This window comes from Molothrus ater, chromosome 4, assembly GCF_012460135.2.
Source record: "Molothrus ater isolate BHLD 08-10-18 breed brown headed cowbird chromosome 4, BPBGC_Mater_1.1, whole genome shotgun sequence".
Taxonomy (NCBI): Eukaryota; Metazoa; Chordata; class Aves; order Passeriformes; family Icteridae; genus Molothrus; species Molothrus ater.
Window position 1 is genome coordinate 13,443,757 of NC_050481.2, and position 23,515 is coordinate 13,467,271.

General features: G+C 39.4%; 1 protein-coding gene across 1 annotated transcript in view; it reads left to right on the forward strand.

Annotated features, from left to right (window-relative positions):
- The window catches only part of WDFY3 (WD repeat and FYVE domain containing 3), a 151,730-nt gene that overhangs the window by 93,884 nt on the left and 34,331 nt on the right, over positions 1–23,515 (forward strand). The window contains 17 exon segments of the mRNA XM_054514773.1: positions 1,188–1,419; positions 2,973–3,073; positions 3,841–4,059; positions 5,780–5,961; positions 6,858–7,089; positions 7,705–7,865; positions 9,047–9,158; positions 9,571–9,761; positions 11,223–11,375; positions 12,943–13,016; positions 13,119–13,280; positions 14,672–14,766; positions 16,830–16,950; positions 17,721–17,938; positions 20,554–20,789; positions 22,037–22,171; positions 23,253–23,432. Of these exon segments, the coding sequence (XP_054370748.1) occupies positions 1,188–1,419; positions 2,973–3,073; positions 3,841–4,059; positions 5,780–5,961; positions 6,858–7,089; positions 7,705–7,865; positions 9,047–9,158; positions 9,571–9,761; positions 11,223–11,375; positions 12,943–13,016; positions 13,119–13,280; positions 14,672–14,766; positions 16,830–16,950; positions 17,721–17,938; positions 20,554–20,789; positions 22,037–22,171; positions 23,253–23,432 (2,804 nt within the window).

Sequence of the window (23,515 nt, forward strand, 5' to 3'; positions counted from 1 at the left end):
TCAGACTGGAAAAGTTCTAAAATCAGAGGGAATGTAGTACTTATATTGAGTATATATCCAGCAAAGATTATTGCAGGTTTTTATATTAAGAAGTAACTGTTAAATATGGTAGTAGTTTGTTTTTAAGTCTTGAGTAGGTTGTGCATTTGTAGTTACTTAACATTACTTTTTCTCAGCTACTTTCATGTGCACACAACAAATCACCATATCTGTGTAGTATCTCCCATGGGTTCAGTAAGGTGTCAGATAACTGCTCAATCTCCTATTATTATCCTTGAGTTGTAGAGCTTGGGAATGGCTATTCATGTAGTACAGTAGAGTCTCAGTAAATTATAGTACAAAGAAATTTTTGAAAAGTTTCCAAAGCACAAGATATTTATTTCTGTGTGTCAGCTTGGTCATTATATGGCTGGCTGTGACATATCATTAAAAATACCTTAGTTGAAATTTTTGAAATATTTAAAAGAAACTAGAAAGTATCTTAGATGATACTGGATAAGCATTAAATCATGAAATAAATAAGCAAAATAAATTAACTGAATTTGTGTTATATTATCATGTTCACTAGATTTTAAAAGAAGGGAGAAGAAGAGATTCAATTTATCTCTTGGCCAGTGTTCTATTAATTTATATATATATATATATATATATATATTTGGATTAGAGTATTATTACTGGGAAAAATAAACAATGAAAACAATGAAAATGTGAGACTAGAAAGTTTTTAGCCTAGGAAAGAAAATGCAAAGCTACCTCCTGAATACCACAAGTTAGGTTAAATTGCCTAAGCTAAATTCTCTTTCTGCTCACTGAGATTGCATCTGAAAAAGCACAAAGCAGAATTTTCCCTGCTTGTTAAGTCAGGTAGCAGGAATGCATCTGAAGAGGAGCCTCTGCAAAAAGGACACTGTGCTGACATGAGATAATGGGGAGGGCCTCTTGGCTTTATCACTAACTTTCCTTGGTGTGTTGTGCAAGATGCCCATCTTTCTGCCTTGGTTGAGCCTTTTTATAATCAAAGCAATGCTGCCCAGCTCATTATCTTATGAGAAGCTGAACTAGATGACAATCTGTGGACAATTCAGCTATTCCACCAGACTTGAAAGGTCCAAATAAACAGCCTGAAAATGCCTCCCTTTTGCGATGCTGTATTGCAATGCTGTGTTGTTTCTTGGCTTCTCCTGTAGATAGCATGGTCACCTCCATGGAAGGCCTGGGTCCTGACAGCGTCTTCGGTGCGCACGAGGACAGCCGCTATCGGATAAGCAAGAGCCTGCTCAAGCCAGCAGAAGGGAGCACAGTGCCCCTGACCAGAGTCAAGTGTTTGGTCTCCATGACAACCCCACATGATATCAGGCTTCACGGGTCATCGGTGACACCGGCCTTCATTGAGTTTGACACATCTCTGGAAGGGTTTGGGTAAGGTCCTGCCGTGCTCTCAAGTAGCATGGGCACAGTGCAGTGTTTGCTTACTTCCTGTTTGCCCAAAGGAATGCTTTTAAATTTTAATAGACTGTTTGCAAGTAAGGAACAAATGAACTCTTTAAAGAGGAGAAAGGAATGCTTCGAGTCACATAAATTTCCACTTTCTCATTCATTAATATCTTGATAAAAAATGCTTGCTTTCCATGTATGAAAGTGAAAAAAAGAAGTATGTGTCATTGATGGGACCCTCTCAGTTCTGGGTTTCACATCCCTTTTGAAACAAAGGAATGCCAACATACCCTTGAAGGGTTGCTGAGATTTATGTATGACATTTGGATGGCACAGGTATTCTAAGACCCACTTAAAATTGCTGAAAAACATGAAAATGTGAAATTCCATCAGAAATACAAATGAAGCAGACAAGGCAGCTATGATGAGTTCAAAGAACTGAAAGAAACTTAGTATTACTAACGGGAGGCGTAGCCTGGATATCATGCTTAGCTAATTTTTTTCTTTTAGCACCACTTACTTGTTCTTCTCTCTCTAATTAAACACCTGCTGAGTGAAGCACTTTTTTGAGGATCATGTAATGTGATTTAACTATTCAGAAGATGAAAGCATGACACCATTCTCAACATCTGTTTAAGGAAAATGTTTGGTCTTTTTGGTTATAAAAATGAAACAGAAAATCTTGAATACTTGGGAGCTCTGCTGCTGTCTGCATTCTCTTTTCAGCTCTGTAAAGCAAGGTTCAGCTTCCATTTTCCATCTAGCCTTAATATCCAATATAGTCAGGGACAGACTTATTTTTTTAGTAAACAAGTGCTACTCTAATCTGTGTTCTACATCCTTCATAAGAGAGAAGAAAAGAAAATTGTCTGGACCTAAGAACTTGAAATAGGCTGGCAAAATGAATTTTCATTGTGTTTGCTTCAGGAGATTTGTGGGTACTGGTAACATGTCCAGAAGTAACTCACATAATGCAGTTGTGACTTCTTGAAATTTCAGCAAGTCAACTAAGAAGGCTTCTATAATAAATAAAAAAAAAATTAAGAACTTTTTTCCTTATATTGATTTCCATTGTGTCCACAGCATCAGGGGCTCTTGTAAGGACCAAACATAGCTAAGCTGGAGGAATATGATGTTAGTGTGAGAACATACTTTCTTAAGATAGGAATGTCATTGTCTGCAGTTGCCAGATCCTTTGACTATTTGGCTGATCCAGTCTCTTTAGAAAGTTCAGAACAACTCAAAGGCTGCTGCAAGATGCAGGTGCCCACAAGGGAACATCTTAGGCTATGGAGCCACGTGGGCATGACACTATACCTTCACATCAAAGGCTTACACTGCCAAAGTTCTTTGTGTTAGAGATAATTTAGACTCACAATGAGCAATCTTGAGAATTAATTCCTATTTTTCATTACTACAGAAGTCACAAAGCATGTGTGCTTACGGTATATTTTCCTAAGCCATGTTTTGTTTGTACTGAACTCCACTTACACTGACTTCCATAAACTCCAGTGTGTTACTGGTCTTGTGTTTAACAGCTGCCTGTTCTTGCCAAGTCTGGCTCCCCACAATGCACCTACAAATAATGCTGTTACTACAGGACTTGTTGATGGTGCCGTTGTGAGCGGAATTGGAACTGGTGAGTATCCAGTGTGACTGGTAACAAAGTGTTTTGCATCTGATGTTTAGTTCTCTTAGACTTCTAAGAGAAGTGTCCAACCCCATACTTCATGGTTAGCCATGAATTGATAGTATGATGTTGGACACTGTGCACCCGCAATCAGGAACTTCTTGTGTCTTTTTTTTTAATGTGTTTCTGTTGCCCCCAAGACAGTGAAAAGCAATATAAAATATAAATGTGTGATTGCTTTAAAATGCAAAGCTTAAAGCAGAAGGCTAAATTGTAATCAACCAACGTGTATGAGTAATAAGCCAGATGCATTAAGAAAAAGTTGAGGTCGTAGTGTGTAGAGCACATAGGAAATGTGGAATGAATTTTAATGCCGTACTTGTGACTTTGTTCTGCTGAACCCTTGACTGCATTTATTACAGGCATAGTTGCACATACCATCACAAAAGCCCCATCTAAATTGTTTGCCATCACTTTTACATGTTGTGGATTATTCACCCTATAGGAACTGGAATGCTTAATTAAAAGCTGTGGGATTAATTGAACATGGTCACTTAGTTGTTAAGTCTAAAAACTAAGGTGAAGGCTTACTGCAGTAAGATAGAATTAGTGAGAGCATCCTGGGATATCAAGTGGAGTTAGATGTATGTGGTAGAGAGATGTTCCCTTAACAGAGGCTTCTTCAGCATCTGAGAAAGCATAGCTAGCTATACAAGGAACAGGATCAAGTAGGTATCCTAACTGCAGCTATGTAATGGGCTTCTTTTTATTTTTAGGTGAAAGGTTTTTCCCACCGCCATCTGGTTTAAGCTACTCAACTTGGTTTTGTATTGAGCATTTTAGTACACCCCCCAATAACCACCCTGTGAGACTCCTCACTGTAGTGCGGCGCGCGAACTCCTCGGAGCAGCATTACGTCTGCCTTGCCATTGTCCTCTCGGCAAAAGACCGCTCACTGATTGTTTCAACTAAAGAGGAATTGCTTCAGAATTATGGTAAGAGTTGTGCCACATCATCAGCTGATGCTGGCAGTATTATAGGGATGCAACAGCAAGTTGACTTTAAACCCAGTATCCAGAAGAATTGTGTGCTGGAACTTAAATTGCTGCTTCACCAGTTCCTGATTTTTTTGACAATGGAAAAATGCAAACTGTAAACATTAATTTATGGAGCTGTTATAATTTCCAAAGAAGGTTTGATTTCTGTATATAAAAGAAAAATTTTTGCCAAAACCCCAGGTAATAAGTATTCAAGGGAGGGATTACATCATTGGTTTTGAAAGGTTTTGCCTTTGATTTATATTGTGTCATTTATTTTAGACATCATCTTTTGAGGTCTTGATGTGCAAATTTTAACTGTCTTTGCTTTGAAGAAGTTTGGAAACAGTAAACTAATAGGTTGAAGGCTTTTTCAGTCTGGATAGTCCCAGTAGTGGAGGGAATTTTGAAGGCAAACAGTCATTCACTTCATGTTCTAATGCTGTGGTCAGTTTTCAGAAACAGTTTGTATCTCCATTCAGTATCTGTGCCCAAAGGAGAGGAATTACAGGAGGTGTAGTGAAGATCTAGGTGAAGCTGGTGATACCAATAACTTGAGAGTTGAAAACCCATAGTGTAAAGTAGGAATTAAACCTCCTAAATTACAAAGATACTGACAGTGCTTTCTTTCTCAGAGGACCAAATTCTAGAAGAATGAAGCAAGCTTATCTTCACACTAACTGCTTTAGCCTGCACTGAAGCTATAGTTCATATGTTTTTAGTTTAGTGAGTACCTATAATCAAACTCCCTGAAAGAGACTGGATTTGAAAAGGCTTTGTCAGAGAAGATATGAAGGTTTCTGACTATAAAGACTGTTTTTTGCTTCAACCAGGACACTTTGCTTCACTCAAATGCTACCCTGTTGTGTCTAAATCATAGTTGGTGGTGTACTGTTGAGTGCTGAGCAGGTAGGGACCTGAAGAACTGAGACTGGAAGTGCTGTGCACAACACAGGGATTGGAAGTGCTGACAGTCTCTTGTAAGAATAAATGGCGTGATTTAAGGACCCTTATTGAGAGCGAGAATTGTGCTTAGAGATGTTTGGCTAAGAAAAAGAACTTGAGATTATTTTTGTATCTGAACATTAGTTCTAAATACTCTGCTTTTAACATTTTCCTTGTGCTGTTTCTAAAGAAATGAGTGTTCTCCCTGTGCAGGCAGCTGTTGTGGTAAGAGGATTAATGGTTTCTTTTCCTTCAGTATGAAAGAGTGAAGAGAGATCTGAAAAGTTCATGGTTGAAACATTCCCTGGGTTTTGGGGAATTTTTTTTCCTTTTTTTCTTTTTTTCTTACTGTTGGGACAGCTTTTAAGTAGAGTAAGGGTCATTTTTGTGATGCAAAAGTGGGAATAAAAGGTCTGGGAGTATGGGTATCATCCTCTCCTCAGTGTGAGAAAGGTGAAAAATAGCTCTGTGGGTTTGGGGACACAGCTGTTGGTTCTTGGTGACTGCTACTGTAGAAACTTCTTCAGGAAAACAACAAAAGATCTTTCTGTAACTTGCATGGCAGCAAGAGAAAGTAAAAACTTCAGCCAACTAGTAATTCCAGCTAAAATTTTGAAGGGAGGGGAGAAGGTGAGAAGTAAAATACAGTTGTTAAAAGTCTGAATATATCGTGCAATTTTTAAGCTCTTGTAACATTTCTGCTGCTGCCCACTAACTGGTGCTTTTCCTTTAGTTGATGACTTCAGTGAGGAATCATCGTTTTATGAAATTCTTCCCTGTTGTGCCCGTTTCCGCTGCGGTGACCTCATTGTGGAAGGCCAGTGGCATCACCTAGTTCTGGTCATGAGTAAAGGCATGCTGAAGAACAGCACAGCTGCACTCTACCTCGATGGACAGCTTGTTACCACTGTTAAGGTAAAATAAATCTTTCAATTCTCATTTTTACTGGTCTGAGTGATTTTTTTTTTCCTCTGTGCAGTAAAAAACCTTACAAGAAAAAAGTGCAAAATCACCACCACCACCCTGTCCAAAAGGTGGTCACCCCCAACAGAATAGAAAAAAACCCCAACCCAAGCAAAAAAACAAAAAGAAAAAAAAAAAAAAAAACAACAAGCAAACACCACATTTATTTGCAAAGATCAATACCTCATTATTAGGTGGAAGAAACTGCAGAGCTGTAGATAAAACAGCATGTTGACTTCCAAAGTTTACCTCCCAGTATTCCTTTTGCAGGAGAAGGACTACAGTATGTTGTTATGCTGACAGCTGTAATACATGAGTGTCTATCTGGCCATCTGTCTGGCTATGCATGACTACATTTAATAGCTACAAACAGAATTTTTACAATGCAAATAGAAAAAAGCCTGTGTGGTTGTTACTGTCTTTATATATCAGCCAGGATCTTACTCGTGTATTTGTTTAACGGTTTGAAAAGTCTGAATTTAGTTCATCACATTTGCACTTTAGCTTGAAATGATGTAATTTCCAAAGGTTGGGTAAGGAGAAACAACACTACTTTGAGCACCGTGTCTTTAGAATCAAGACACAGCTTCTTTAGGCACAGAATTATCATGTTCTCCTGTGTTTCCATACACATCTTCATCTTTTGATAGCCACTTCTGGTCTTCACATTTCCTTTCTGATTAATGTTCTTTACTGTCTACTTCAGTACAGTGTCAGAATACCCTCCGTTACATAGCAATCATTTGGTACCTCCCCTGGCTTGTAAAACGATTTTTGGACAAAATTTCTGATCTTGTCACGGTACCCTTGCTCCCTCACTAACTTGCCTGTGTTTTGTTCCCTCACAGCTTCACTACATCCACAGCAGCCCCAGTGGCTCTGGCTCTGCCAACCCCCCCGTGGTCAGCACGGTGTACGCCTACATCGGCACGCCGCCCGCCCAGCGCCAGCTCTCCTCCCTGGTGTGGCGCCTGGGCCCCACACACTTCCTGGAGGAGGTGCTGCCGGCCCCAGGGGTCAGCACCATTTACGAGCTGGGACCCAATTACGTCGGGAGCTTCCAAGCGGTTTATGTTCCATGTAAGTACAGGTCAGGTGGCACCTGGTAACTTGGGCTGGCTGGGCTGGACTTTTTTTGTGCGTACTGGCAGAAGAGGTGAGAAAGTATGCAGGAGCAGGGAGGAAAAGCTTGCTTTTCACAGGAAGATTAGTAGCTGCTGTTGAAGAGGATGATAGGAATCCAAATTCTTGTGCTGAGATATAGTAGAAGTGCTTGTATTCCTCACTTCAGTTTTAAACCAGCTAGAAAAGTCATTATTCATACTGTATGCAATATTTATCTGTAGAAAGTGAAATCAGAAAGGATACAACATTTTAAAGATATGTTTATGTATTCTCTTTGAATCTTGTGTCTCTCATACCATTCCAAGGCAGCTTTCCTATCAAACTGTAATAAAAAGCCAGTTGTCACAGGCAAAGATGCAGATTTACCAAATGCCTCTCTAGCTTTTGATTGTTTTCCTTCAGAAGAGAAGGGAAGTTTACAGCCTTTAGGCTGGACAGTATCACACCTCAGCTATTTGCAAAATCTTTTTTTAATACCTATTCTGCAGTGTAAGTTGCTTAAGGTTTTACTGTTCAAATTAAAAGAAAAACAGTGCCATTAATTAAGGGAACTTCTATTTTGCCTTTAAGGTAAAGATTCGAAGTCTGAAGGAATCAGTCCATCACCGGTATCTTTGGTACCAGAAGAGAAGGTCTCCTTTGGTCTCTATGCACTGTCAGTTTCTTCATTTACAGTGGCAAAAATAAGGAAAGTTTACAACAAGTTGGATAGTAAAGCTATTGCCAAACAGGTATGTTGGGAAGTCAGGCAGTAAATGTGTATGACTTTTTCCTTTCTTTTAACTTACTTCAAGACAATCTGCTCAATGCAGCCAGGAACAGTCTAGTCCGATCCCCCTCCTGTGAGCAAGGATACCTTTCACTATGTCAGGTTGCTCAAAGTGCATTCCAGCCTGACCTTGAGTGCTTCCAGGAACTGAGAAATCACAGCTTCTCTAGGCACTAGATGGCTGATCTTGGGGCCTTCTATGATGGGGTGACTGCATCAGTGGACAAGGGAAGGGTTACAGATGTGCTTTATCTGCACTGCTGTAAAGCCTTTGACATAGTCCCACACTACATCTTTCTCTCTAAGATATTGGAGAAATATGGATTCAGTTGGTGGGCTGTTAAGATGTATGAGAAAGTGGTTGGACAGTTGCATGCACTGGGTAATGGTCAATGGCTCAGAGTCCCAATGGAAATTGGTGACAAGTGCTGTCCCTCAGGAGTCCATGTGGGGGCCAGTATTATTTAATACCTTCATTAATGACAGAGAGGGATCAAGTGCACCCTCAGCACATTCACTGATGAAACTAAGCTGAGTGGTGTTATTGACACTTCAAGGACAGGATTCCATCCAGTGGGATCTGGATGAGTTCCAGGGCTGGGTGGGCCCATAGAAGTGAGCCAATTGGATGCTCATGAGGTTTAACAGCACCGAGTACAAGGTGCTGCACCTGGGTCAGGGCAGTCCCTGGTATCAATCCAGGCTGGGGATGAGCAGATTGAGGGCAGTCCTGCTGAGAAGAGCTTAGAGGTGCTGGTGGAAGGGGGGCTGGACATGACCTGGCCATGAGCATTCACAGCCCAGAAGGCCAAACATGTCCTGGGCTGCATCCAAAGCACCATGGGCAGCAGGTGAGGGAGGGGATTCTGCCCCTCTGCTCTGGTGAGACCCCTGCCTGCAGTGCTGCATCCAGCTCTGGGGTCCCCAGCACAAGAAAGACATGGACCTGTTGGAGTGAGTCCAGGAAGACCTCTAAGATGATCAGAGGGATGGAGCATCTCTCCTGAGAGGAAAGGCTTAATCCGGGTTTCTTTTATGTTACTCCTGATCACAGCAGGAAAATTTGTAAGTTAAGAATTTTAGGTTTGCATAAAATAACCTCTTCCCTTCAACCCCTGCTGTTTTTTTTCTTGTTTTCTTCAGCTGGCAATTTCTTCTCATGAAAATGCCACACCTGTGAAGCTGCTACATAACTCAGCAGGACATTTGAATGGACCAGCACGCTCCATTGGTGCAGCTTTGATAGGGTATTTGGGTGAGTTGAGCACTTAAGAATTATTATGCTTTAAAGTTATTAATTACTTGTCAGTAAGAACTCAGGTCTAGAAAATAAATCATGTGATTGATGACTGTTAATGATGTATTGTATTATTGAACATTTTTATATTCTATGGACATACTGTTATCTTTTTTTTTTTTGCTCACATGGGATGCTTGTTTCAGTTTATGATTCATTAATATGAAAATATATTCAATACTTTACCTTAGGTCGTAAACTATTGTTATATATTTCCTTCACTTTCTCTTCTAAGGTGTCATAATTCTTCTAGTAACATTCTTTTTATAATTCAAATAATGCTAAAATGAAAATTGCTTTCACATCTTCACAATTATTTCTTGCAAAAATTTGATTTGAATATATTTTAATTCATTCTCTCTGTGCTCAGGAGTAAGAACATTTGTCCCCAAACCTGTTGCCACTACACTACAGTACATTGGTGGGGCTGCTGCTATTTTGGGACTTGTAGCCATGGCATCAGATGTGGAAGGGTTGTATGCAGCTGTGAAAGCCTTGGTCTGTGTGGTAAAGAGCAATCCACTGGCCAGCAAAGAGATGGAAAGAATCAAAGGTTATCAGGTATGTAAGAAATCTCTTAAAACAGACTAGGCTGATTGCATTGAATTTCACTGTTTGTCATCACACTTCCCATGGAAATCTCTTGTGTTGTAACCCAAGTTTCCCTTTAAAAGTTTCTTGAGGTCTTGGTTAATTAGCATAGATGAATTATTTATGATGTCTTTTAAAGGAGAGGGTGAAAAGTTTTTTGCTAAGCCATTGTGCACATTTAGCTGCATTGCTGAAACTGAGCCTTCAGTGATATCACAGAAGAGCACAACTGTCGTACTTAAATGAGTCTTTTCTTGTGATTTTGAACCCACCCCTGCAAGCCCAGGAGCTTGTGTCTCTGATGGGCCAGCAAGAGAGAGGATAAGGGTACATAAAAAAAACCCCAAACAAGTGAACTCCTAGAAGCATCCTTTTAAGGAGACTGCATGGATTTTGTAGTTAGTGATGCTGTTTCCTTTCAAGCTGAAGACATAATTCTCCACTGGGATGGGGAAAAGGCAATCACTTATGCAGAAAGATTGGTTGACTGATTCAAAGAGATCTTCACATGAGCAATGCGTTTTATGTTTCTCATGGAAGTTGCTTTACTGAAATGGAAAGTTCTGTGGTTTGGGCTGTGTATTTACAAACCTTGAAATGCTAGTGCCTGGTGCAGTTACATCAAAACCTATCATTCCAAAGAGCCTGGTGCAGACCTTGGCTTACTGTGAGCAAACAAGTCTAGACAGTGTCCTTCTTGTATCATGAGTAGTCAGTGGATCGTCACAAATGACCTTACATTCCACTTGTATTGAGATCAGCAAATAGTGTGTGGTTTGAGGGAGATTCCCAGAAATCTGTATTTCTTTAGTGTTTCAATGAGGATGGTAAAGCTGAACAGGCCAGAATGTTGAGTGTTTAAACAAGTTGCTTCAGAAGAAAAGAGACTATAACAGTAAATCTGGCAAATGGTTCTTTCCCAGCCCAGGCTATAAGTTAGAGCAGAAGTGGGGACTGCAGTCATGCGTAGGGGAGCAAAGCATAGCAAGAAAAAAAGAGGCTTATTCATATTTATGTTACTTTTTTTCAGTGCCAGAATACCTCTCATTTGGGCATGCAGTGCTCTAGGCCTGCTCCATTTGTCTGCCATGTTCATGACTGCTGTCCAGGAATGTAACTGCTTAAGGATGTGCTGTCTTAAACTGACTGCCAGCGAGCTGAGAGCGGTGTGTGTGTCCCTAATCCTCAGGGCCTAGATGCTATCTGTGGTGTAAACAGATGTTTTATGAGCTAGAAAGTGTCCTGGATATGCTGCTTTTGTAATGAACTGCAATGCCACTTGCAAACTCTTTCATCAAGAGTATCAACCAGCAGACATACTTTAAAGGCCTTCTCAAAAGGGGCACAGGCATTTCATCTGTTCTCCAGCATGCTTAGACAACATTGCTGTGTGCTCACAGGACTAATCCCTTTTCTGTTTACTTGTTCAAGCTGCTGGCAATGCTGTTAAAGAAGAAACGGTCCCTTCTGAACAGCCACATTCTCCACCTGACCTTTTCCTTGGTTGGAACTGTTGACAGCGGGCATGAGACATCCATTATCCCAAATTCTGCTGCCTTCCAGGACCTGCTCTGTGATTTTGAAGTATGTAGAGCTGCACAGAAGAGTGATTATTATGCTGGATAGTGATTAAGTCAGACGCTGATAGGGTAGCCTCAAATATTCAACAGTAGCAAATTAGGCTGTTATACTGAGAACATCCTATTTCTTATATTGTACAGTGGAGCAGGTGAGCAGTGAGATTATTGGTAACTTTCCCTGCTGAAATGGCTTGAATCACTGCACAAACAATGGATGGGTGCCACAGGTGTTTCTGCTTTTTGTTGTTTTAGAAGTCAACATTCTGTAGTTTTCTGTTCCTCAATTTCTTTTCACCTTTGTGTTCTACTGCAGTACATATATCAAGGCATGAAAAGTGCCCTGAAAATAGAAGGTAAACTTCCAACATAGCACATGGAAATCACTTTATCATACATCTCCTACAAGGCTATTAGTAAGGGAGTTAAAATTCTGTTTGCATAAGCTATGAGTTACTTAAATGTTGTGCTCAAGTAAGGAAAGTAGCAAATTTCAGAGGGAAATGCTAATGCAGTAGAGGCTGAAAAAAGATTCCCAGAACTTTCCCTTTGGTATGTTCTCCTTTGGCATTATCTGTACCTGAGATAGACTGACTAAAAGAATTCTGACTCATATACATTAAAGTAAGTAAGTAAAAACCCTACTACCACTGCTAAGCCAGCTATAAGTTGCTGACTTAATATTGCAAGTCAGTTTTGCACAAATGACTTAATAGACTTAACCATTTCCTTTTCTTAGATACCTATTTGAGTACTTCAAAGCACTCCTGGAAACCTTATTTAGGAAGAAAGTCTGAGAGTTTGACTATTTTTTTCAGTTTTTTGATTGTTGTTTTAATTATTTACTTTATTCAGAAATCAGTGACCCAAACATTTCACTTCGTTTGGATAAATTAGATGTTCTTAGTCATGCTGAACAGGGAAATTAAAAGATTTGTTCTCATCATTTTAAATTATAAGATTAGGAGAAGAGCAAAAACTAGAAAGCTTTTCATTTAAGCCAGTTTTATACACTAGAGCACAAATATTACTTGTGCTTTGTTCAATAGCTAATCAATTTTAAGATTTACAGCTGTAACTGTGAGCATTCTGGCTTTTATGTCTTCTATTACTTCTATTGATTGAACAATTGATATTTTGGGGGTATTGGTAAAGAATCTAAATAATTTAAATGCAGGCAATGCTGGGTAAAAAAATCAGGGAAGATCTTAAGTTTAATCTTGGAGGAAGGTAGTAAGTTAATTTTATGAAGACATAAGCCTTCACCTAAATGAAATAAATTTAGCACAGCCTTGTAAATCCCAATAGCTCCTTTGGAGTCATTGCATTGTCTGTTTAAAGTTTGTGCAAAAAGGCAAGGGTGTATGACCTTTTGTCTAGATCCCTTTATAAGTTTTCAGCATGGTACCCTTACAGAGAATATTTTTTGAATTGATGTGTGGTTTGTCATGCCCAGGTAAACAGTCATGTATATGAATGATTTTAATATCTTCATAACCTTTGATTTATTAATGTTGTTTTTAACCTACAAGTTGATTTGTGTACCAAGAAATACTGTTTTTTCTGTATTTCAGGTCTGGCTTCATGCACCCTACGAGCTTCATCTGTCGTTATTTGAGCACTTCATTGAACTCCTCACTGAGTCAAGGTACGAACTGATGAAAGCCTAGTAATGGGATTTACAGGATTAGATGATATTTAGAGGATACTCCAATTTTAAATGGCCATCTCATTTCTTTTCTTCTTCCAGTGAAGCAGCAAAGAATGCAAAGTTAATGAGGGAATTCCAGCTCATCCCAAGACTGCTGTTGACTCTTCGAGACATGTCCCTGTCCCAGCCCACTATTGCTGCAATTAGCAATGTGCTGAGCTTTCTGCTTCAGGGCTTCCCCAGCAGCTATGACCTACTCAGGTAGCCCACACCTGGATAATTTTGTCTTTCTTGGTTCTGTTACCTTGGTCAAAAGTACTTCATGGTCATACTGCTGAAGAGTGTGTGACATGGAATGCTCATGTACTGATTTCTTTTTTTCCCCTCTATGAACTAGATTGAACTAGACATTGGCAATATATTGAAGCCTTGATTTGCATATGATTTTCAATTTGCATCTGACCAAGCATGGTTGAATGGTCAAACTGGTTTAATGTTCTACTGGTGAAAAGTAAAGGTTCTGAGCAGCCCCTTTTGTTCATGTAAAGCATTAAGCATTCCTTCTGAATGCCACTGAATATTGTTTGACATGAGCAAAGAAGATAATTTTGGTTAAAATGCAGTTTTGATTACTATCGTGAATGTAAGGTTTAGTTCCAGATTTTTTCTTAATCATCACTGTATAAAAAGGTATTTAAGGATGTCAGATATAGTGCTACTAATTCTGATTGATGAAAATTACACTAGTTACTGCAATTCATATGTACAGGAGTATTTGAAATGCTTTAAGAATAGTTTAACTCCTTGAGAACTTGATTTTTTTCATCTCTTCTTTCATTATAATGGAAATGGATAAAATGTTGTGGGGTTTAGAAGCTCTTTGCATATGCATAGTCATGTTTTCAGCTCCTTACTTTTAAGTATAATTAAAGGTATCAGAAGCCTCAACATGAATATCTTCTTACCTGTCTTTGTTTTAATTATACAGGAAAAAAATTACTCAAGAATAAAACTATCGATTTACTTAAATGGTTACAGAATAGATTGTAGACGTGTGTTCTCTGTTCTCCTTCCTGGAAATAAAGAATGAAAAATGTTGCATAACTTGGGGAAAAATTGCACTAGCTAGGGGCCATTTCCGGTTAGCTGTAGAGGAAAGAGAAATATATTGCATCACCTTTCTTGGAGTGGTACATCAGTGTCTTGTCATGGAAAACCATGACCCTGTGTTACATAACCTCAAGCTGTAGGCATAAATGTTCTTCCAGAGCTGAGTAACCACTGTTTTGATCTAATAATTGTTCAGCTGTAAGGAGTTGCAAATAATGTTTTGCTCTCCTTTAACTTGAGGTGTTCCTTTTACTAGGACTCAGCGGTATCTCCCAGTTCCCTTTCCTGAATCCTAGCATTTTAAGGGTTCCTTACCTGCAGACTTGTCTGCAAGTATTCTATTAATTACTACAAATTAATTTGTGTTTTGGCTAGTAACTTTAAATGAAGACCATTTTTATCAATCTTCAGATGTGAGGAAGCTGACATTTTTGGGTATCTCCCTGTCGCTGGTGTCATGGTTTTATATTTAAGGTGACTTATTGATGGATGAGAGTGCATCTGTCATATCAATGAGTGATGTTTTTTCTGTATACATCAAGGTTTGGACAGTTCATCTCTTCCACTTTACCTACGTTTGCAGTCTGTGAGAAATTTGTGGTCATGGAAATAAACAATGAAGAAAAGCTTGATAGTGGTAAGTGTTGACAGTACTTAGAAGCAGTATAATAAAATATATTTTAGTATCTTCTGAGCTTGAATACAAAAAATGTATAAATAGTATCATGAACAATGTTACAATATTGTTATAACCTGACTGCCAGTTAGTGGGGCTTTAGTTTTCAGTATTGAGTGCAAAGCAGAGCAAAACTTTCTTTTTTTTGTTTCCTTCATTTAACACCGTATGGTTTTGTTCTCTTTCCTCCACTTGCTCCCTCCAATCAGCTGTGTATCTCTGCTTCTTTGTGGAAAAAGGAGGAAAAACAAAACCAAACAACTGGTTGCTGGGTGCATCAGTCCTCCAGGTGTGAAAGAAGTGAAAGAATTAGCTAAGACTGCCTAGTAACCTTTTTTTAGGCAAAAAAAGAAATGTTACCATCCTTCAATAATTCTGACATTGAACTGATTTGAGACCGTTTCTACCCTTATTGACATTGTGCAATTGCATTTTCAGTCTGTCTCCCTGAACAGAAATGTTTTAGTCCTACAGTGGATGTCAGCCAAATAAAAGAAGGATTATCCAAAGAACCTTTGTTTCTACATCTTTTGGCAATATACTGTTGCAGAGGGACAAGTGAGAGAGATATTTCTTCTTTTAGTTATATTGGTCTGGTGTCACAAAAAACAGGGTTTGGGCAGTCTGCACATTCTGGAGAGGAACTTTTCACAAGAGCATGTAGTGACAGGGTGATGGAGAATGGCTTCAAAATGAAAGAGAGTTAAGGTTGGATATATGGAAGAAATTCCTTACTGTGAGTGTGGTGAGGGGCTGGTGAGGCACTGGAACAGGTTGCTCAGAGAAGGTGTGGATGCCCCATCCATGGATGTGTTCAATGCCAGTTTGGATGAGGCTCTGAACAAACAGAGGAAGTCCACTGGAAGGTGTCCCTGCCTATGGCGGGGGCGTAGGAACTTGATGGTCTTCAAGGTTCCTTCCAGCCCAAACCATTCGATGGTCTGGTAGGATTCATCATTATCTTCCTGTGCCTCACCTGTTCCTTTTGAATAGTTTTGGTTTTGTGGTCTCAAAGATGATTAAATTTGAGCTTTTTAGTGAAAAAGAGGGTATTGGGTATTGGAGAGAGATCCAGCTTGGTCTTCCCACTACAGGCCATGAGTTTCATTTCAGTTTTTTTCCCCCATGCTAACAGCAGCCTGAGATGGTTTTTGCCTACATAGGGGACTGAAGAACCTTGGGGCGAAATTCAGGGTGTGGCAGAAATGAAAAGAGAAGCTTTTGAGGCAAAAGGCATGAGATTTTTAGGCTAGTAGAGTTCACCACTTTTGTTGGATTTCTGCCATAGAAGATCCTTTGTGTCTCTATCTTGTGCACAAAACCTCAGTCCAGAAATTTTCTATTTATCTGTCTGTCTTCATTTTTGCATATGTTGCCTCAAGCTGTGCTGTCTTTTTTTTTTTTTTTAATAACGTAAAAGTGGGGTCCTTCTTTGACAGCATAAGCTACAGGAAGAGCGATTTGCAGAATAGCTGTGAAGTTAGTCCTGTGCTGCATGGATTGCCTTGGTTGCAGTAAATGTGTTTTTCAACTGATGATGAGCTTGGGGATGTGTTGAAAGAAAAGGAAACTAATTTTTCTCTCTCTTTCTTAGACTTGGAGGGATTTGGGAAGTATCAGGGTCACTTCCTTACAATTTCCACATCCCCCCGAACCACTCTGCTTTCAAAATGCAAAATGTTTATTTAATTACCATGTTTTGCAGTTTTGAGAGAAGGGAGGGATGGGAAGGAAAGGTGACAGTGACCACCTCAGTTCAGGTTATTGTCTGAGAAGCTATGATTCTCTTTTTCCTGTTCTTCAAGCTGTCTGAAGTTTGTGGGACAGTGATAAGGAGGCACCAGACATTTCTCAGCACCATATTACAGTCTGCTTGCACTTTAGCACAGCTTCCTTGGAGCCTGAGTGGGGGGTCAGGTTGTATTTGCTTATGTATGGAATTTATGAATAGCCTTTAAAATGCCCAAGTTCCAAAATCCTGATTTTGCCTCTTTTTTTTTTGTTTGGTTTTATTCAATATTTAGGAACAGAGGATGATTTTGGAGGACTTGTTTCAGCTAATCTTATTCTACTGCGGAACAGGCTTTTAGATATCCTTTTGAAACTTCTATATACATCTAAAGAAAAGACAACTGTTAATTTGCAGTAAGTACAAAAAAACCCTTGAAGCAGAGAAAGGATATAATATTTTATTTCAAGGTGAAGAATTATACAGCCACCCTTCAAATCACTAGTTGAATTGCATTGTTTTATAGGAAGTGTTGAATGATTTATGCAGATGTCACTGAATTACTCTCAGGTATGCTAGTAGAAATGGGATACATTATTAATTTTGTTGTTTTCTCTCAACTTCGTATGTGGCTATAGAAAAATAAAATCTGTCCAAGAGAAGACTTTCAGTTTTAGAGAAGTGGGATAGTCAGCTTCTCATTTGGTTGAGATCCAGAGGCTTCAGTAGGGGTTATCATTAAGATCATCGACCCTAGAATGCCCCTTTAAATTGCAAAAAACACATTCAAATGTTCCCAAGTAACTCTTCCCATAATAAAAACAAAGAAAGAAACAATCTTCCTTCATTTTTTTAATACCAGGTCATGAAGAAGTCATGTGAAAACTTCTTGTTCAACAAGATGATTTCAGTTCAAAGTCCATATTTGTTATCAAAAGCAGCTATTGGAGAAATCTCATGCAATGGAATTAGTCTCAGGAGCTGTATTTAGTCCTTCCTTTCTTCTAAACAAATGCACATTACCTGTTTCATATAAAGAGTTGATAAGTGGTATTAGTTGTTTGTAGCAAACTTAACTAAGAATTTCCTCTGAAGGTTTTCCCTGCAGTGGAGGACATTGATTTTTGCTGTCTAGTAGAAAATGAAATGCTGTAAAATGTGACTTTTTTTTTCCCCCTTCACTTAGGGCTTGTGAAGAACTGGTCAAGACACTGGGTTTCGATTGGATTATGATGTTTATGGAAGAACATCTTCATTCCACCACAGTCACGGCAGCCATGAGAATTCTCGTGGTCCTGTTGAGCAATCAGTCCATCCTTATTAAGTTTAAGGAAGGTCTCAGTGGTGGAGGCTGGCTGGATCAGACGGATTCTGTCCTGACCAATAAGATTGGTACTGTGTTAGGTAGGCATCTCAGCCCCTCGGGGCTCAGGGGTTGCTGGGAGCACCTGTGCTGGGGTGTTGAGCTATGGGTTACTGGGGGGTGCTGTCTGGCTGAGGCCTTCCTGTTACTCGTCTGTGCTGCCATCAGATGCTTCTGCACTTCATTTTTCTTACAAGCAAGAGTTAGGATTTCCTAGGCAAAAGGGAGTGGTTTTACAAAGCTGCCCATGACACAGATGCCATTGTAGTTCAGTTTTGGTGCATCATATGTAGCTAATTGGTTTTTTTGTCTTACCATCAGGGTAAGGTTAAGTGTGTCCCGTGGGCAGGTGTGGCTGAGCTACTTGCAAAGGAAGCATAGAGCAGCACTTGATGCATACAATAAATAAAGATTTGGAAAATTTTGCTTGTTTGATTCCTTTAATACTTAATTGTGCAGCATTGTCTGAGCTGCTTTGACTAGTGAGTGCTGTGTCCATCAGATTTACCAGTTTGAATTTTTGCTGTCTTGGAAATTTCTGTGTTCACAGTATAGTCTCAGCATTTCTTTTCCTTTCCCTCACTGCATTCTCATGTATACAAGCACACTTTTTATTAAAGGTTTTATTTAAAGTTCTTAAATCCTCTGTTAGCCAGCTTATCAGACCTCTCAGTTACCCCTGTGACCTAGAATTGTGTGTAAGATTTTAGTGCTACAGAGCCCATTTTGAGCATCTCTGAGCTGTCTGAAATGTGTCTCCAAATGTTTGAAATAACGCTTGTCAGCTCTTTATAGAGAGGTGTAGTGGCAATTTCCCACCAACCTGGTTTTTTTTTCCTAGTCAAAATAAAATAGTGCTTTTCAGATGAATGTCTATTCAGGCTCTGGTGCAAACTCATTGACATTAAATGAGGGCCTTTCATAAGCCTCAGTAGTCTTTAGATCAGAGCAGTGGTATCAATAGTATTTCATTGTTGTAAATAGCTGTTCAAGGAGCCACCTGTCTGTGTTGCAGCAGTACATGATCTGTTACAGCGCTAAAAGTTTTTCTGAAATGGTTCACTATAAGGAAGTAATTGAAGTCTTGTTGAAGTGCTCTCCTTTCATGAAGAGGGATTTTCCTGAAATGAAAATACAAAAATACAAAAATTATTTCTTTCTGCTTTGTATCCTTGATAGATTTCAAATATAGTATCTTGTTATTTTTGCTTAAAGAAAACTCTCTTTTTACTGTTTCCCACAATATATCCCTCAGGATATTCAGCTACAGGCATAGGATGGTTCTTTGCATTGCCATGAATTAGGAGGATTAAGGAAAATGGTTTTTCAGAAGCTGTAAAACCCATGCAAATATTTTCTTGTTAAAATAAAAAGCATCTGTTGTTTGGCTCATTCTGATTAAGGTTCTGTGTTTTATTTAAGAAACAATTTTGCACATGCATTTCCCTTGCCTGGTTGTGCTTTAAAATCTTAAACCATTGGCATTTTAGGGAATAGGCCATTCTTTATTCAGTATGTACTTTAAATGTCCAATATCATAAACATTTTCTTCAGTCACAAAATCTTTCGAAGTAAGATTTTGATTTACAATTACATTTGAAAGCATTTTTCAAGTTTCTCTATTTTTCCCATTATACTATCACTTTAATTGAATCCAAGCTAGGCCGTGGTGAAAAAGATATTTTTAAACTTGAGTCTCATAACCTGATAGTGACAGATAATCTAATTTTTGTATGCTGTGTTTTTTAAGAAATCATAACATACTGGCTCCAAGATTTCTCATGAAACCAAGTATGATGAATTTTGTTGAAGCTTATTGATGGAATTTCGTCCACTGTGTAGCACAGATTTCATTAATTTGATTCCTGATAGAGATTTTCTGTTTAAAAAGTCAGTTTCTGGTGGAACATGTGTCTGTATTTGAGCCTCAGAAAAACCACCTGACCACTGGCAGTGTCAGACCAATGGCTCATAGTGCTGATGTGGAGACAGACCTGTCTTCCTGCCTCTTTCCTTGCTTGAAAATAAGTGCTTTTGCCACCTAGGTGTATTTTTTTTTCCTTTAAGTAGGAAGTTGAAATAAGTAGGTAGAAGCATCACAAAAAGTGGTTCTGGCAGCACTTAAATAAAATAAGATTGTTTAAGGCTTACTACCAGCTGATTAATCATTAACAAAATATCTGAAACAAAATGCCTTTGAGACTTCTCTGGACACAAATTAGCTGCCCGTTGACTTAAATGGACCATGGATTGCTGCTTCATTATATAAATCTGTAACTGAGATTAAGGTGATATTTTGATCTCAGCCAGCAAAATACCTATTTTCAGAAGCCTGGGTGTTTTAAAAGTCAGAAGTTATGGTCACAGCCAGAAAATGGATATGTGTGTAAGCAGTTATATTAAGCAGTTTGTATGGAACAGTGTCATCTATATGGTACTAGAAAGCAGTAATTTCCTTTATTTTTTAATTGTTTAAAAAAAATGAGACATCTGCAGCAGAATGGTGTTGTGTGTGATAGTCTGTATGTGCACGTTTGTTTTGTACAGCATTAGTTTCTGAGGAGGTTCCCTTTAATCTCACCAGGTGGGCAAGAAGGGTCCTCACAGGCAATTCCCTCTTAACGTTGTTGCCTTTGTGCCTTGTTTTCTGTCCCAGGGTTCAATGTTGGCCGGAGTGCTGGTGGCAGATCGACAGTGCGGGAGATTAACCGGGATGCTTGTCACTTCCCAGGCTTCCCCGTTCTGCAGTCCCTTCTCCCAAAGCACACGAACGTGCCTGCACTCTATTTCCTCCTCATGGCCCTTTTCCTGCAGCAGCCAGTCACTGAACTGCCTGAAAACCTGCAGGTCAGTGCACCTGTCATCAGCAGCCAGTGTAATCAGGGTGCCAAGGTAGGGATTATCCAGTAAGATGTGAATGCAATTCTGTCTGTCGTGAAAGAAAATAATGAATTAACCGGGCCCTTTCCTTCTCTGCAGCTGACTCACAGTCATGATGTGGTGTTTGGTTCTAAGCCCTTTGGGTTGGGAGTATGTAGAAGCCAGCCTGCTATGGCTTAGCTGTCACTGGTGTCACTCTGGTCCATTTTGGGGTCAAATGAGAAGTAGATTCCTAGTTCAAGCTGGCATGCTGTGGGCATTGAAGGGAACATAATCTTTTGCTTACTTGCTTTGGTTGTGAGGTGGGTTTTTTGTGTTTTTTTGTTTAAGAAGTGGGCAGTTGCTATGTTAAAGAGAGTTCACAGGTTACAAGCAGAACAAGGTTGCTTTTATTTCAGAAAGTCTGTGTGGTTTTATAGGGAGACAACTCAGTTGTTGCTGAAAAATGTTGATTATTCTTATTCTGAACAGGTTATTTTGGGCTTTTTTGAAGTAAGTGAGTAGATACTCTGTGACCTACAACAGTCCTAGGAAACCTCAGGGTAGTGCCTTATGAAGAAAAGCCACACACAATCCATTCTAGATAGACAGGGTGCCTATTTAAAATGGGTGCAGTGCTGACATTATTTATCAGTGAGAACTGAAAAGTAAAACTTCAAACCAGAAGGTGCCCGCTTTCTTTCTCAAGAGGAGTACTTGACAGCACATTCAGCACTCTGCTACCATGAGGCAGAGTTGTGAAACTCACGCCTCTGCCTATAGCACTGAAGTATGACACTGTTAAACTGAAACTAAATTCAACTGCTTAATAGCACTCTTAATGCTAGAGGTGGACACTTGGTTCCTTTTTATTTTTAATTGATTTATTATTTAGACTTGCTGGAAAATACAACTTGATTTGTTTGTGTTGTTGGTTTTTTTTCCTACGGAATACCATGTGGGTTTTACTGCTAAATGTGGGTCAACGAAGTTGACTGTATGGCACATCTGCTGACAATTCTTTTGTTTCAAAACATTTGCATACTTTATGAGAAGTGAGAAGAAAGTGAAAAGATGAGAGTTGCAGTTCCATTAGCTCATGGTTAAAAGAAATTTTCTGCAGTGACATGTGACCTTCATATGACATTTGGTGATAAAGTTTGGAGGATGTAAATTTTTTATCTACTGCAAAATGTGTGTATTGTATCTGTAATAAGAAGCAGTATACAATTGCCCAGGAGAAAAGGATCATTTCATGTCTTCTCTTTCACGTCTTGCAGTTTGATTTAGACTCCATTTGGACATTCATATTTGGAGTTCCTGCCTCCTGTGGCACTGTTACCTCCTCAATACACAGTGTTTGCACAGAAGCTGCCTTCTTGTTACTGGGAATGCTGAGGAGCATGCTGAATTCTGTAAGCATCGGAAATTTTGTTTGTATTTCAGTATACTGTGTTGTTCAAGTTTTCCACGTGGTTAAAAGCCAAATTACATTTGTTAGTATCATGACAAAATTGGCTGTTAGTCTTGTAATACTTGGTGGAAAGTGTAATTTTCTTGGGTTTTTCTATGTTACTTTTTCCCTTGTATCTGTGGAAATATTAGTAGCAACAAAATTATCACTGTTTTTCCACAAAAAGACTGAGCTTTCTGCTTAGCTGCAGTTAAAATGAAACAAGAAAGCAGAAGGATACAATGTCCTTGTCAGAGATAATTCCATTTCTTTCCCAATTAACATCATGGGAGAATGTTTGAGACTCTGTATCCCATCTGCTCAGAGCTTTGTGAGTTGCAGATTTCGTTCATGAACCTTCCCCATGCAGAGAAGTCCCTGACTATGAATAGCCCCATGCCAGAAGAAAATAATTTACTGCCAGAGAAATGTGTCATCTTCTCATCTTTGAATCTAATGTCAAGAGTAGGGAAAGTTGGTTTCTCAGTAGGAAAATTATGTATTTCCTTGAAGCCAGAATGTGTTATCTGCTGAAAATTGCCTCCTGAAGTGCTTGAAAAGCAGCACCTGTTCGGTTGTCACCTGTTGGATCATCATGTGTATGTGATATGCTCTATTGCTTGCATGTTTCTCCCAAGGTAACATGTCCAAGAAGCATCTTCTGGACAAGTGTGCCTGCTGCAGAACCCATTCCTGTTGTCACATGCTCGGTCTCTCTGCTGGTGACCGATCATTGTGTTTGGTCCTCACCTGTTTGGATACACTTCAGACATGCTTAGAGACATGTGCTGTGTCTTGTGTGCTGACGCCAGGCATGTTCAACTCTGCCATCACATTTTGGGTTGGCTTCAGTCTGCTCATGTTTGCCAATATTTTTGAGTCATTACATGACAGGGCACACATTTTAGCTTATGGTCAATGATGTGCTGTAAAATGCTGTTGGTCTCCTGTTTGAAACGTGCTCAAAAGTGTGCTCTTCCTTTCTGAAGCAAATATTCACGTGCTGCAGTCTGTGCTAATCTGGTGTTTGTTTCCCAACCCAGCCCTGGCAGTCAGAGGAAGAAGGCTCTTGGCTTCGGGAATATCCAGTCACCCTGATGCAGTTCTTTCGGTATTTGTATCACAATGTACCTGACCTCATTTCCCTGTGGATGAGTCCAGAGTTCCTGTGTGCGCTGGCTGCAACAGTGTTTCCTTTCAACATCCGACCATACTCTGAGATGGTAGGAAATCCAGCTGCTTGCCTTTTTATTTTTCACATGAGTGTTACTTTTGAGGATTTATCAATTACCAGTCATACCAAGAT